The 15,204-nt window shown below is 47.4% G+C and overlaps 1 protein-coding gene across 1 annotated transcript in view; it reads left to right on the top strand.

Moving 5' to 3' along the window:
• LOC146822633 (dynein axonemal heavy chain 5-like) overlaps positions 1–15,204 on the top strand; it is a 971,002-nt gene that overhangs the window by 474,546 nt on the left and 481,252 nt on the right. The window contains exons 48-50 of the mRNA XM_085606815.1: positions 3,931–4,020; positions 4,107–4,343; positions 4,690–4,857. Coding sequence (XP_085462941.1) covers positions 3,931–4,020; positions 4,107–4,343; positions 4,690–4,857 — 495 coding nt within the window. The remainder of the gene's footprint in view (positions 1–3,930; positions 4,021–4,106; positions 4,344–4,689; positions 4,858–15,204) is intronic.

The raw sequence follows: 15,204 nt of genomic DNA, 5'->3' as shown, positions 1-15,204 counted from the left end.
CAAACAGAAGCGCTCAGTAGCATGCCTGACTGTAAGATGGCCACCGGGGCTCCTTCAGTGCTGCTGTATTGATAACTCAGTGAAAACGCTTGATTTTAAGATGGCCGCCGGGGCTCCTTCAATGTTCTTAGGTCTATTTGCCTGACTTCAAGATAGTAACTGAGAGAGTCACACTCTTGCGAGACCTTGGTGGGGCAGAGGTCAGCGTGGGAAGCCTGAACAGAACATTGCCTGAGCAGTAGTAAGTGCTTACCTCTTGTATGTGGCGTGAGGTCACTTCGGTCCAGCCTAGTCGGGGTGGGCTCCTGAGATCAACGTGTGTTAGTCATTCATGGCGCGCAACAGTGGTAGGCTCCCGACGTCGCTGTTGGCGCTGAGTAGTGGCAAGTTGTAGATGCTCGCAGCAGCTGTCCATGGTGCGGGGTAGTCTCCCAACGGCGTGCTGAAGTTGTGAGCTGTGGCGTAACCAAAATGGGCTCTGCGCCGAAGTATGCAATGTAGGCAGAGGTGTCGCACCTGGGTCCGGCTCATCGCTGTCGTCACGAGATGTGCTGTCCTCTTGCCCATGCCCTGAAAGGACGACACAGAGAGGGCAGTAATTCTGCGCAAATGCTTCTTTATTCTTCCCTATATCACAACTTGTACAAGCATGTCCTCCCTGCCTCGTGTCCCAACCGTAGTGTGTGATGACCAGTTCCTGCCTCGGCTAAGCTGACCGGAAGCAGTGTCCGGTCTCTATTCCCCTGTGCAGGGTAGGGCCAAACTGGCCACATCCGGCATTTCCCCGGGAGGCTGGATGGGTGGGGGCGGTTTTGCAGTGGTGGTGGCCGGATTTTGTGGTGATCAGGCGCGCAACACCCATTGGACTCAAAGGGCTTCAGCCAGCCCCCGTCGTGTGTGGCGCCCGGGATGAGACAGCTTCCCGGGTACACACTCAGCCGCACCTGAGCACTTCACAGGTCTTTAAAAGACCATTTGCATGTTAATGAGGCCTTGCTGTTGTTTCACCCCTTCTAAGAGCCCCTGCAGCTCCACTCTGCCTATCGCTTAAAGATTCAGCCCCCCCCGAATTTTTTTCTTAGCCCCCACCAAAATTTGGCTCTAGTTGCGCCTCTGGTGGTGATGCAATACTGGCCCCCAGTAACAGAAGCTGCAGTGCTTCAGACTTGCACCCCTCTTCCACCCGGGAGAGCTGGTTCAACAAATTTGCCAGGGCTGCTTTGGGTCCCCAGTCCGGCCCTGGTACAGGTTCCTAGTGCCCAATGTGCACGCTGTCATTATGGCAGTGTGGTAGAGTACTGTCATTTACTGACAGCACATTTTTTTCATTGAAATGGCCACTACATTTGTTAGTAAAGTTATATAGCGCATAAAGAATGATGCGTGGAAGTCGAGTTTCAGCAAATAAATATCATTTGCACATCACTAAGTAAAGTCTCCTGCTTTGTTTTGATCTTAATAAAAATGTGTGTTTCTAATACACTTTAGAATTAAAAATAGATGCTAAAGGTGTTTTCTTCAGCTGAAATATTTTGAAACATTTATACAGCCCATTTGAAGGTATTTAAATGTTTAAATATTGCTCTCACTTTGTATTTAGAGAATGAACTGTATGCACCACTCTCCGTGTTCAAAGAACAAACAGCAATTTATCCAAAGATATTGACCTCTGTTTTTGAATGTACATCAAATGTGACAAGATAGATACAAAATGTAAAGGCATCTTTATTGCTCATTCACCTTCTGAACTTCAGCATAGTTGTTTCTGAGGGTGCTGCAGCATGCCCGGCACCCCTACTTCCAGGACCTATTGGCTCTCATGCTGCAAGATCTACAACATTTTGAAGCAAGCCTGCTTTTTTTAGGTTTCACCTGCAAGCGCTGTGATTGATAAATATATTGTTTTTAATGTAAACTTAAAATGGACACACGGGATGTCTTCTCTTTCCTGGCTTCTCATTGGATCCTGTGCTTGCCACTTACCTTTCCTCCATTTCTGTTCTTTTTAACATAGTTTCCTGCATTTACCACTGCTTGTTCCTTGCCTGGTTCTCTTATGACTTTCTCGCCGCTGAAATACTGTTAACATCCGCTTGTGTGGAACTATATTTTCATAAAGTTTTGCCTTTTGCTCGTGCAGCATATTTATATTATAATTTATCACTCGGAGAGATTAAGTGATTTACACAGAATCACAGGATGTTGCGCGCGGCGCCGAGACACAAACTGGGATCCCCACTGTGCCACATCCTCTCCACTCCTGTGTTATCTGTCAGTGAACTGTTTCTTTCTCCCGGACAATGATTGATGAAAACAGCTCTTTATTCATTACATAGGCAAAACCGATGCATTACCAGTGCTTGTTTAAATGTGTCTCCAACTCTGGCTGATCAGAGTTGTTGTGTCAAACCTGATCATGTAGCACATTTGTACATACCATCACAAATTCCGGATAGTCAGTTACCTACGGTAGGCTACAGCGTCCAGAGTTTCGGGGTTTCAGCAGGGCTCTGAAATGCAGATCTACCCTGGGCCGTCAGAAAGAGTCGGGGGTCGTCAGGGACTTTTTTCGCGAGACCGCTCTCATGCTATTATGAAGCATGCCTACCCTGCTTATCCATGGCAGCTAACATGGCTTCAACCACTAGATGGCAGGACACACTGACAAGTGGCCCTGCGTGAAGATTTTGTCTCCGGCCCCTTTGTAACTTCTGGCGCGTCTACTCTGAATCCACCAGGCACCAGCAGAATCCAAGGAAACGGTTTACCAAATAACCAGTTTAGCCACACCAAAAGGACCACAACCTTTCGATAAAGAATTTCTAACAATATTTAAACTAATTTTGCTGTCAGGATTTTCTCCGTTATTTTCCTATTCTAACCAAGCGCAACTCGAATTCGGAGTTTGTCGGGCTCTCTTTAAAGCAGTGCTTAGCCACGGAAAGTTATAATAATGTTTTCTCTAAAATCAGTGTTACGTTTCCTCTGAGCTGCTGACGGATAAGGCAGACATTGCAGAAATAAGTGATTAGGGCCAAACATAATGTACTAGGCACCTCTAAAAGCGCGAAATCAGCATGCTTCCAATTGTTATATGAACCAGGATGCAGGTGGGTGGCGGATGGTTACCCCTAATTGCTACGGTACGTTTTAAAAAATATATATACATCACTCACGTTTCAGGTATGAGGTATAGGGAGTGCCTAAATTACCCAGACTCAGTGCTTGAAATGGAAAAATAGAAGTGCAGGTACTCTGTACCAGAGTACCTCCTTGTTTTTGAAAAGTGCCGGTACTCTCCAATTAAAAGTATAGCCTTTCTCTTGAGAAGTGCCGGTACTCTCCTGCTCAAAATAAAAAAGTGCCGGTACTCCGTACCGGACAGTACCGGCCCATTTAAAGCACTGCCCAGACTCACACAATATTGTTGTGCCTTGCAGTAACGAGAATTAGACTACAGTGTTAAGATTTCAAGGCCAGCTTAGCTGTTTGAAGAGGGGTCCTGCCTGGAGTCTGCTGTGCTCTAGTTGAAGAGTTGTATTTGGTTATATAAATTCTGCATCGCCCAGGACGTTAAGAGGGATGCAAAAACTGGGGGTCTCTCAAAGGGGTGTGGCTGGGGTAATTAAGGATGTGGCTTAAAACCATGCAAGCTAAAAATCTGTGATCAGCATTGTGTGCCGCCGACTGCTATTGTACTGCTTCTGTCATTGCATGACATCCAGATGTATATAATACAAGTAACATTTCACCTACAACAAGCACTAAGCACAAGCCAAGCATCTCGATCTTAACAACGAGGGCTATTAAAATCCTGCCTCCATAATTGCAGAAACAAGTGTCAGAGGGGGGTGGGGGCCTCTGAGTGTGGGGACGGGGTCTTTGAAGATGAGTTCGCCTTCACAAGCTTGTCATCATTTCTTTTCTCAGGATTTGATCAATTTTGTGTTCACTGCGGTGAATCCGAAGATGCCGATACTCGAATGCATGTACATCAAGCAAGCCATCGACCTCCTGCAGGTACAGTGTGCGCGTGGTCAGAGCTGCCTGCCCCGTCACTGCAATGGCCGCGGTAGATGATGAGTGCCCTCTCTTTGCCTTCACAGGGACTTCTGGCCGACCGGGACGAGAAGCAGCCCAGCAAGGAGCACGTGTCTCGCCTGTTTGTCTTCGCTCTCATGTGGTCTGTGGGAGCGCTGCTGGAGCTGGACGACAGGGTGAAGATGGAACTGTTTATCAGGAACCACGCGGCCACCCTGGAGCTCCCTGTGGTGAGCGGGGATGAAACCATCTTCGAGTTTGTCATCAATGACAGTGGTCAGTGGGATCACTGGTCAAAAAAGGTGCGTCACATCCGGCCTAGGCAGGAAACAGTGCAACATCCCGGTGATCCTTGTGAAGCCTTGAGGAAAGAATTATTGTAGTGGTCACCAAGCCAGCTGTTCCCTTCCATTCATTGTGTGTTTTCAAACAAGGCAGGGTAATTTGTTGGTAGCAAGTTTCAGCTATCCAGGTTCTAGATTTTGACAGCTACAACAAATGTAGCTAAATGCAAGTTGCAAAGGATTCCGTGATGACAGAGCAGACAGCGTTTCCCCTCTGCCTTCTTTGCATCTCTGCACACTATATGACCTCAGCACCACAGCCGACAGTATCTGTGCAGTGATTACCTTTTGATTTCTATTTTAGGTCCCTGAATATATTTACCCCAAGGATTCTGTGCCAGAGTATGCCTCGATTCTCGTCCCCAATGTGGACAATGTCCGGACTGATTTCCTTATGCACACCATCATGAAGCAGTGCAAGGCAGTCCTGCTTATTGGTGAGCAGGGCACAGCCAAGACGGTCATGGTCAAGGTGAGGACACCCTTCTCAGTCACTTGTATCAGCAGCAATGTCTCACTGTTTTCTGAGAGCAAGAAAATATTTTTTCCTAAAGAGGCAGGAGCAGCCGTGCACCCAGTGATGTTTTCAGATTGTACTTGCTGGGAAGCAATTGATTATACACAAAGAGAATTTGGAGAAAGATGCACAGACCCGTTTGCAGTCACAAACCCTGTGATTCGCAAAATCACGATTTGTGCAACTGCAAAATGGCTTTTTACAATGTACAAAAGTTCTTTTGTAAAAGACCTCCCGCTACCCTTTCCGAATTGCAAATCGGAGTGGGCATGAAAGTTGTGTCCCACCTCCTGATTATGAGTGACACATGTATGTCAGTGGTTTGTGACCGCTGCTGTGGCCGCAAACCATTGGTCAGTTACCAATCCCCGATTCGCAGTGGTACCTGACTGACGAAGGAGAAGCTGTGGCTGGGTGACAGCTTCCATTTTGGGGATTGTCTTTCACGGCCATAAGGGGAGTTGGTAGCAGTACAGAGATCAATGCCAAGCTCCACCTGCTGTCTGCCCCAATATGAAACTTGTTTTTAGAGCTGCAACTGTCCCTTTAAAAATGCAGCTGCAGGGATGGGGGACTGCTGCCCCTACAGGGATCCATAACTGCATGCACCACTAATCCATTCATTAATACTCAGCAGGCAGGTCAGTTTCCACCCCACTACCAATGGACAATTTGCAAATCGTTCGGTTTGCAGATTGCAGATTCTGGTTTGCAAATGGGTATTTTAACACTGGCCTTTGGTTTCTATAGCAGATACAAATTATTATGCTTTCCCATACTTTTCTTTTCAATTGCGTGGTTGCGGTACCTCCTTTAGTTTAGTTATTAGATAAATGTGCTGAAGTGCCGAGGCTTTGGGGTTCGTTTTTTACAGATATGGATATCCCAGCCATTTCCCTTTAATAGCCATGGATAGTTCTGTTTCTCAAGGTTAGGCTCCCCTGTCTAAGATATGTGAGCAAGACAAATTGCTCGCTGTGTTTGTGAACGTGACTAATTTGCAGCCACCAGCCTGCCCTTTTCCAATTAAACTACTATGGAAAAGAAGGCAACTGCCTCAAAGGCAGGATTCAGGAAAGGTGTCCCAGACCCCGGGCTTTCTGTTCGACCGTCAGGGAGTTATTCGGGTGTTCCCGACAGAGTGTGCTGTCCTCAGCAGTAATTAAATGTGACTTGCCCTCCCGCTAGAGCATGACTCAGTCGTGGCTTTCCACTTGCAGCCTGTGTGATTGATGGCGATGTTAGGCGATGCTGGGACTGGAGAGAGCAAATGGCGAGGCCACTAAATGCTAACATGCATCTCTTCCTGCTTCGGCCTCTCACCAAACTCCTCCTCCCACTTCTCTTCCAATGTCACATTGGATTAATGAAGGCTTTTAGTGAAGGTCCAAGGAACCCGATCAAGGTGACTTCTGTGCTCTGTCTGATGTGGGCTGAAACACCTTGTGGGCTCAGCTAGCAGCTCTGCTGGTAGATCAGGAGAAATGTTAATTGGCATGCATTGGCAAAGGCAGTAGGTTTCACCGTTTGGATCTGCCAGCAGCCAATGATGTTCAGCATTAGCAAAATGAACAAAAAATGGGTATTGCCAATGCTGAACAGCATTGACAAAAATCTGTTAAAAAGCCCAGATCATTAATTTTCACATGCCTCACCACACAACACATATCCGTCATGACGATACAGTGACCCCAACGTGTTGATTTATGTACACAAATATTTCATACATGCACATATGTCACAGTGCAGCAGCCATTTTGACTTTTGGACCAAGTATGGCTTATCAATGAACTTTTTTTTGTTTATCTTTCGTACATGGTGGACGTCCATCTTGGCACAGTAAATACATTTTTTTTAAGAGATGCGCAAAAGCGCATTAAAGAAAGGAGTGGTCGCTTTGCAAATTGCAGCGGCTGGTACTCCTAAAATGTAAAAAAATATATATTTATTTGAAAAAGCAATACATAGTAGTGGGGGACCAAAGGAGGGGCAAAAGGAGGTGTGTGTGGAGCAATTCAAAGCCATTGATGAGCAGTGGTGATCAGGAGTGGGGAAGCTGTGGAGGAGTAAAGGAAGAGGGGACTAGGAAGGAAAGCGATGCAGGATGGGAAGGCATGGGGCAACCAACAGATAAGCTTGGGGGGGGAAGCAGCACAGAGAGCGCAGGGTGGAGGCGATGTGAAGGGTAAACAGGACAAAGGAGAGAGGGAGAGAAAGCAAGCACACTAATATGCTCCCATGAAGTGCTGAAAACAAAAGAAAAAAGATCACTGAATTTAAGCGGCAAAAGAATACAAGTCATCCATTCCAAAGGGTGGTGAAGACGCAATGCTTCAGGGAAGGGCTAAACAGAAGAAGATGAAGAAAATTCATCAAATGTGAAACAAACAAATTAGTTTGCCAAGAAAGCCAACCAGTGATAAGCAGTGGGCTAACACAAAGCTAACTTAAGTATTGCTTTGAGCACTATATGTAATTTATGAGGATTTGCATACCACGCTTATCACCTGAGGGGTATCCAGATGCTGAAGTAGATGAGTAGGCCGATCGGGCTCCTAGTTGAATAGCCAGCTCTTTAGTTTGTTGTGGAACTCAAGTAGGGATGGGGAAGCCCTGATGTGGTGTGGAAGGTCATTCCAGGATTTGACAGCGATGTAGGAGAAGGAGCACCCTCCTGATTTGCTCCTGCTGATGTGGGTTAGTTGTGCTAGGTGAAGTGTGGCTAAGCATAGTTGCCTGGTGGAATGGTGGAAGTTGAGGCAGTGGTTGAGGTAAGCAGGTCCAACATTGTGGGTGGCTTTGTATGCGTGGGGGAGGAGTTTGAATTGGCATTGCTTCTGGATTGGTAGCCAGTGTAGCTATATGAGATAGGGTGTGATGTGCACGCTGTGGGGGATGTTGAGGAGGAGTTTGGCAGCGGTGTTCTGGGTGGTATGGGGTCTTTGTATGAGTTGATTCACAATGCTGGTATAGAGTGTGTTGCCGTTGTCTAGTCTGCTGGTCATGAGGGCCTGAGTGACCGTGCGCCTGGTGTCAGTGGCGAGGCATTGAAATATTTTGCAGAGCACATGTAGGTTGAAGAAGCAGGAGGAGGTGACAGCATTCACTTGTTTGGCCATGTGAGGCTGTCATCCAAGATGATGCTGAGGTTTTAGGCATGTCTTTGGGGGTGGACTGGGTCCCAGGTCAGTTGGCCACCAGGGGGAGTGTCAAGGAGAGCTTTTGTTTCTGAAGATCAGGACTTCTGTTTTATCCGTTTTGTGTTTTAGACAGTTCTGTTTCATCCAGTTTGCTATGTTTGACAGGCAGGTCGTGAATTTGATCCTGGTGGTGTGGTCCTCTATGTGAGGGAGAGGATGAGCTGGGTGTCATTTGCGTAGGAGACAATGTTGACTCCATGGGGTCTTATGACATTGGCGAGTGGCGCAATATAGATGATGAAGAGTGTAGGGCTCAGCAGTGAGCCTTGAGGGGCTCCAGAGATTAGGTTCTTGGCTTCGGAAGTGTAGGGTTGGAGCCTGCCTTGCTGAGTCCTGTCAGAAAGAAAAGAGGCCAGCCATCTCAGGGCGGATCCATGTACTCCGGGGTTGTAGAGTCTTGTGAGTAGTTTGAGTGCTTCAGTTTCCCCTTTGTCCATGATGGTCCAGATGTCGTCAGTTGCTGCGATGAGAGCGGTTTCCGTGCTGTGGTTGCTGCAGAATACAGACTGTGAGATGTCTAGTAGGTGGTGGTGTTCAAGATGTTTGGAGAGATGTTCGTTGATAGCTTTCTTCACAGCTTTGAATGAGAAGTACAGGAGTGGGGCTGTAGCAACATGAGCTCTTTGGGTGTACCGTGAGTTTTTTCAGGGGAACTGTTTTTTCTGCATATTTCCAGTTGTCCGGGAAGGTTCCACTTTGTCCACTTTGCATGGAGGTGTTGATTATGGTTGTGAGGTGGGAGCTGATCAGAGTTCCTCCTAGGTTGTAGATATGGTGGGGACAAGGGTCAGTGGAGGCCCCAGAATAGATTGTTCTCATGATATCAGCGGTGTCTTTTGGGGTGAGGGGTATTCAGTTTGTGATCTGGTGGTGGTGGGCAGCTGGTTGATGAGTTCTTGTGTTGTTGTGAAAGCAATTGGTGAGGTTGTCACAGAGGTCTTCTGAAGAGGTGATGGATTGGGTAGCGGCTGGGAGGTTGGAGAATTCTTTGACGTTGTTGAAGAGCTCTTTGCAGTTGTAGGAGCTATTTTCCTGTCTGAGAGCTAGAGCTGATTTTCTTGTCTCATTGAGTTGGGCGTGGTATTTCCAGAGCATGGACTTGTAAGTGTTTCTTGCATTGGTGTCCAGGCTGGTTCTCCTTTCTCTCTCCAGCTGTTTGCAGTGGCGTTTGAACTTTCTAAAGTCTTTTGTGTACCAGCTGGCTTGTGTGTTGGTTCTTGAGTGTCTGATGTTCTTCAGGGTGGATAGGGTGTCTGCACCAGTAGTGATTAAGTTGTTGAAGGCTTTGATGTTGGCATGCAGGTTGCTGATGAGGTGGGCATTAAGGGTATTGGTCCAGTCTGTGTCCTCTATCTTGTTCCAGCTATGCCTGAGTTTGTTAGTAGTCTTGGCTGTGGGGGGGTTCGGGTGCGTCAATAAAGAAGTGGACGATGGAGTGGTCTGTCCAAGTAAGCAGAGTGAGATGGCTGAATTTGATCTTGTTTGCTGGCTGTGAAGATGAAGTCACAGGCCTGTCCTGCATTGTGGGTAGGGCCTTGAACGAACTGGTTGAGTCCCAGGATCTTGAGGCTCTCGAGTAGGGCAGTAGCGTTGGGATCTTTTCAGTCATTGAGATGGAAGTTGAAGTCACTAAGTAAGATGACATTGTTCGAGCTGATGGCAATGAAGTCTGTGAGGAAATTGCTTACGGTGGCACATGGTCTGGAAGGGTCAGTAAGCGATGGTGCCTTTGATGATGGTGTGGTTGCCGGTCTTAAGTCGAAAGTGCATATGTTCCATCAAGGTTGTGTTCTCGTCAGTAGAGGTGGTCCTGGTGATGCTGCCCTTGTGGATGATGGCAAGTCTTCCTCCTGGTGGGAGATCTTGTAGCCCAGTGGAATTGCTGTTGCATTGGTGGGTGCTGATATGGGGTTAAACCAGGGCTCTGCCAGGAAGAGGATATCCAGGGAGTGCGTATCAATGGTGTCCCTGATCTCGGTGGCTTGTTTGCTGAGAGTTTTGGTGTTGAGGAGCATGAATGAAAGATGGGGCGAGCATTGTGTGGCACATGGGGTGAACTTGTTGGTGCAGGTGAAATGGCAGAGTGCATGAGAAAGATCCTACTGTGGCATGAGGTGAGGCATGGAAGCAGCTGTTGCGGAGACCTCTGGTGTTGAGTGCATGCAGGAGGGAGGCTGTGTAGCAGAGGTTTTTGGTCGGACTAGGGTCCGTGACACTGAGTGTGGTCAAATTGCGGACATGCGCAGCCAGGCTTCCCTCTGGAGCAGCCACCTTTAAGTAGGTCAATGCAGGTGGGGTGGAGAGGGTTGGGCTAGGGAAGAGCAGGGCACAGGAGGCTGGCGAAGGCACTCAAGAGAGATGTCGGTAAGGAGCAGGGGAAAGGGGGAAAACATGGAAGTGGGGAGACCGGAAAATGCTGGAGAAACCAGAGGAGAATATGTGGGAAGAAAAAGCTGGCACAAGAAAAACGGGCAAAAGAGTCACAAAGAGAGAGAGAGTGGAGAGTGTAACAAGGGCTAAAAGAGGAACACAGAGAGATGGTGGAGAGTGGAAAATAGGCACAAAGAGAGATAGAGTAGAAATTGGAAAACGGACACAAAGAGGCCCAAACAGAGAGAGTGGAGAACAAACATAAAAAGAGAAAGTGAAGAATGGAGAACGTGCACAAGGATGAAGGCAAAAGAGTGGGAGAAAGAGTGAAAAGGACAAAGGGAAGGATGTAGGAGTGAAGGGCAAGAGGACGCAGCAAAGAGTGAGACAGCAAGAATGAGGCTGGTCTCGAGGCAGCAAGGCTGGGTCCAAAAGAGCCTTAGACTGGTCAGAGGCTAGTCTAGGTAAGAGGGAGCTCGGGCCTAGGCACCTGCTCAATGGGGTTGTGCAGCATCTACCATTAAGTAGGTCCTGGAATGGGGCGAGTGCAGGGAAGGAGGGCAGGGCTAGGGAATGGGGGGTGCAGGAGGCACACAAGGGAAATGAAAGAAAGGAACAGGGGTGCTGGAGGCAGGAAAGCGGCAAAGAGCAGTTAGGCTTTACTAGAGGAATATGTGTTTAGCATTTTAGAGTACCATCATGGACGATAAGTAATTGACACGACTCGAGAGAGAAAAAAAAATAGAGTGTATATTTATCTTAATTTAGACACCAAACCCAATGGAATAGCATACATATAACCGGAGTTATACATTTTTGAAGCAATATTAAATCAGCGCAATATAATACATGGAAAAGATACCATTATAGTACATGGCAAAAACCACTAGCGACATCCGATCACCTGCAGGTCAATTGTGTTGAACACTTGCAGGGTAAAGGTGAATCGGGTCCCAGGACCAAGCCATGACAGTCAGTTCAATTTTACCTGGCTCATGGAGCATGGGTGTAGTGTTGTCCTGGCTGTCTGTGGTGTTGAACGGGAGCCACCAGAAAGCTGCTTTTACTGCTGAAACGCTGATGCCGGGGAAAAAAATGCAAAAGGACAACAACAGAGAGATTGCTGACACCGGTTACAGGTCGGTTGGCGTTCCATCTTGATGCAGCGTTGAGTTAAGGGATCAGTTGCCAGACTGGCGACCAACAAGACTTGGCAGCGGCAAGCACAGCAAAAAGCTTCTGGAGCTTCATGGGCCCCAGGGAGTGAGGTGGCGGTCGGAGAGTTTTGGGTAGGCGATACTACAACTCCCACAATGCACTGGACCACCTGGATTTTGGCGATTCCACGGAGGGCCTAATGGCCAGCAATTCTTTGGGTCCGGTGAGTTTTTTTTTACCTGCAGTTTGCAGGGGACTGTTGTGTTTACTGGTCGTGAACTGCAGGTGTCAATAGGCCCACCAAAAGGCTCTAAAACATGACACAGACTCCAAGTGCGTTATTACTTATTTCTTTATTAACTGACTCCCAACGTGCCGAGCCACGCTTAATAAACCCCTTCGTCCCTACGTCACAGTCATAACTATCGGGACAAGCGTTCAGAGGGGGAATTGCCCAAACACCCCTGTAATGAGAAACATAGTGGACAGACCCATCTGGGCCCACTTAACACTCCTCCCAAACCACCAAAAGAAAAAAACAAAACGAAAATTAAAAATAAAGGGACATCCGACTTTAGCAAAACAGAAACACCAACCAATATGCGCACTGTTAGATTTGAGGGTCTCTAGTTGGCAGATGTAGGTTCCTTTGTCCAAGTAGGGGCCCTTGCGTCTAGTCAGGGTAAGGGGGTACTCTCCTAAAATAACGCCTGCTCACCCCCTTGGTAGCTTGGCACGAGTAGACAGGCTTATCTCAGAGGCAGTGTGTAAAGCATTTGTGTGCTCATACAGTAATCAAGTGACAACACTACAGATGGACACCACACAAGTTTTATATAAAAAATAAGTATGCTTTATATAGACATATCACAAGACCACAAATGACAAAAATCCACAATACTGTACTTAGAATGGTAGAATTAGCTTTGTTCTCTTAAGATGGTAAATGCGACACTCAGAGTTCAATGTCCCTTAAGATGCGTAACGCAAGACAACGAAAAAGTGTTGCAAGGACGGTGATGCGTTGAAGATCTGGTGCAAAGAAGCAAAGATGGCTCTTTCTTCTTGATTTGATACGCTTCCAGATGATGCGACGGCGTCTGCTGCAACGTCGATCCTCTTCTCCGGCAATGCGAGGTGTTTCCACACGATGCGAGCCGCGACAGGCCCTGCGACGCGCTTCTCAGTGATGCTTCGGCATCTGCTGCGACGTTGATCCTCTCCCCAGGCGATGCGAGTTGCTTCCACAACGATGCGAGCCGCGACAGGCCCTGCGACACTCTTCCCGGTGATGCGGCGGCATCTGCTGCGACGTCGATCCTCTTGTCCGGCGATGAGCCGTGACAGGCCCTGCGACACACTTCCCGGAGATGCGGTGGCGCCTGCTGCGTCGTCAATCCTCTTCTCCGGCAATGAGCCGCAACAGGCTCTGCGACACGCTTCCCGGTGATGCGGCAGCGTCTGCTGCGATGTCAATCCTCTTCTCTGGCGATGTGGGGCACTTCGTGTTGTGGAGCGGCAGCGGCAGTGTGGCGACACGCTTCTTGCTTGTGAGTCGCGCTTCCAGCTCCTTGCGATACACAGTCCCTCAGAAAGCCTCGCAAAACAGCAGGCACTTCCAAAGAACTCTTGGGGAGCTGGTGGGTGAAGTCTGTTGTCCCTGAGACTTCAGCAGGAGGCAAGCTCTTTTCTTAAGCCCTTGGAGATCCTTCACAAGTTGAATAAAGTACACAACGCTCCATTTCTCCTCTCTTTGGCAGTCAGGCAACCACTGCAGGCCAGTCCTTCAAGCTTAGGGATAGTCTCTCCTCTGTCTCTCTGATTCCTCTCCTCAGCAAAGGTTTCTTCTTGTTTCCCAAAGTGATCTAAAGTTCTTGGGTTTGGGTCCCAATATTAATACCCAGTTTCTCTTTGTTCTCTGAAGGCAGAGAGACCTTTGCCTAGTCCAAACCAGTTCTGGTCAGTCCTGGAGCACTTTGTTGACACAACTCCTTCTTTCCTTTCAGAGTGCAGGGTAGAGACATCAGACGCACCACAGGAAGATGAGCCAGCATTGTGGAGGGAAGGCACAGCCCTATTCAGGTCCCAGGTGCAACTCCTCCCACCCATCTAGATGCAGATCTCTCTATTCAGCCCTGTGCTGACTCACCCTGACTCCTGGAATCCCCCAGCCCCTGTCACTCAAACATCAGACACAGAATACACAGCCTAGCAGAGGCAGGTTTGGATGGTTAGACAAGAAAATACCTACTTTCTAAAAGTGGTATTTTCAAACATAGAATATTAAAACCTACTTCGCTAAAAGATGTATTTTATCATTCTGAGTTCAGGCATACTAAACTTGAATTTCTACCATGTTCCCTGAGTCAGTTAGGATTATAAGATGTAATAATCAAACTGCCCATTCTGGCCTATGGGGAACAGGTAGCCTTGCAATAGTGAAAAATGAAAATGGCTGTAATTCACTATTAGGACATGCCACACACACCAGGGCATGTCCTACCTTATACTTACAATGCACCCTGCCCTTGGGCCTACCATAGGGGTGTCTGATATGAAGAAAAGGGAAGGTTTAGGGACTGGCAAGTGGGTGCACTTGCCCAGTCAGCATGGCAGTGCCAGACTGCACACAGGCTCTGCAATGGCAAGCCTTAGAAACACTTTAGCAGGCTGCTTCTGTGGGTGGCACAACCAGTGCTGCAAGCCCACCAGCAGCAGTTGGATTACCAGCCCTGGGCACTCCTGGTGCACTGTTCTAGGGTCTGACAGGTAAACCAAACCAGCCAATCATGGAATCACTAATCCATACATCAATTTACAATAGGGAACACTTGCACTGTGGCACTGGATAGCAGTGGCATAGTGCCCAAAGCATATAACACCAGCAAAATCACATGAGGTAACAGCAAAAAATGGAAGGGAGACCCACACCTAGGTGCCAGGTCTAACAAGCACACAGTTCAATTAAACAAAAATAAAATGTTCAATACTTTGCAAAGTCCTTCCAACAAGATGATCGGGCTGGACAAGGTCAAAGCAGGTACCTCCCTGCCCCTCTGCATCGAACGGCTTCCCCGGGCCCCTGGGATTCAGTCAGTCAGTCAGTCAGCCAATTACTTTATTCGATACTTATAGTGTAAGATCATAAAAGTACAGATGAATACAATTTAAAAACAGCAAAATACAAATTAATACAATTTAAAAAACATCAATCAATCAGTTCAAAAACAGAATGCTATACATATAAGTATAAAAGTAGAGATAGCAAAATGATAGCAATGGTAATTAAAAACTATTTCAAGTTCATTTAGTTGTGTTGTACTGCCACCTAATCTTCCATGATTGAGTTAAAAAAGACGACACTGACAAGTAAACCATGGGGTTAGGTAGGGATTGTAAAAAGAATATTGCTACACGACATTGTTTAAAACGAAATTTACACATCAGGGGGAGAATACATCTTTTACGGGGGCCCCTATAGAATTTACAGAAGAAAAAAATGTGTAAATTTGATTGTACATAACTATCAAAGGGACAAAAGGGTAAGTCATTTATAGTGTAAATACCTGCAGGG

This window comes from Triturus cristatus, chromosome 5_2, assembly GCF_964204655.1.
Source record: "Triturus cristatus chromosome 5_2, aTriCri1.1, whole genome shotgun sequence".
In the NCBI taxonomy this organism is placed as follows: Eukaryota; Metazoa; Chordata; class Amphibia; order Caudata; family Salamandridae; genus Triturus; species Triturus cristatus.
The sequence above is the reverse complement of the archived record's forward strand: the minus strand, read 5'-3'. Positions and strand labels throughout refer to the sequence as shown.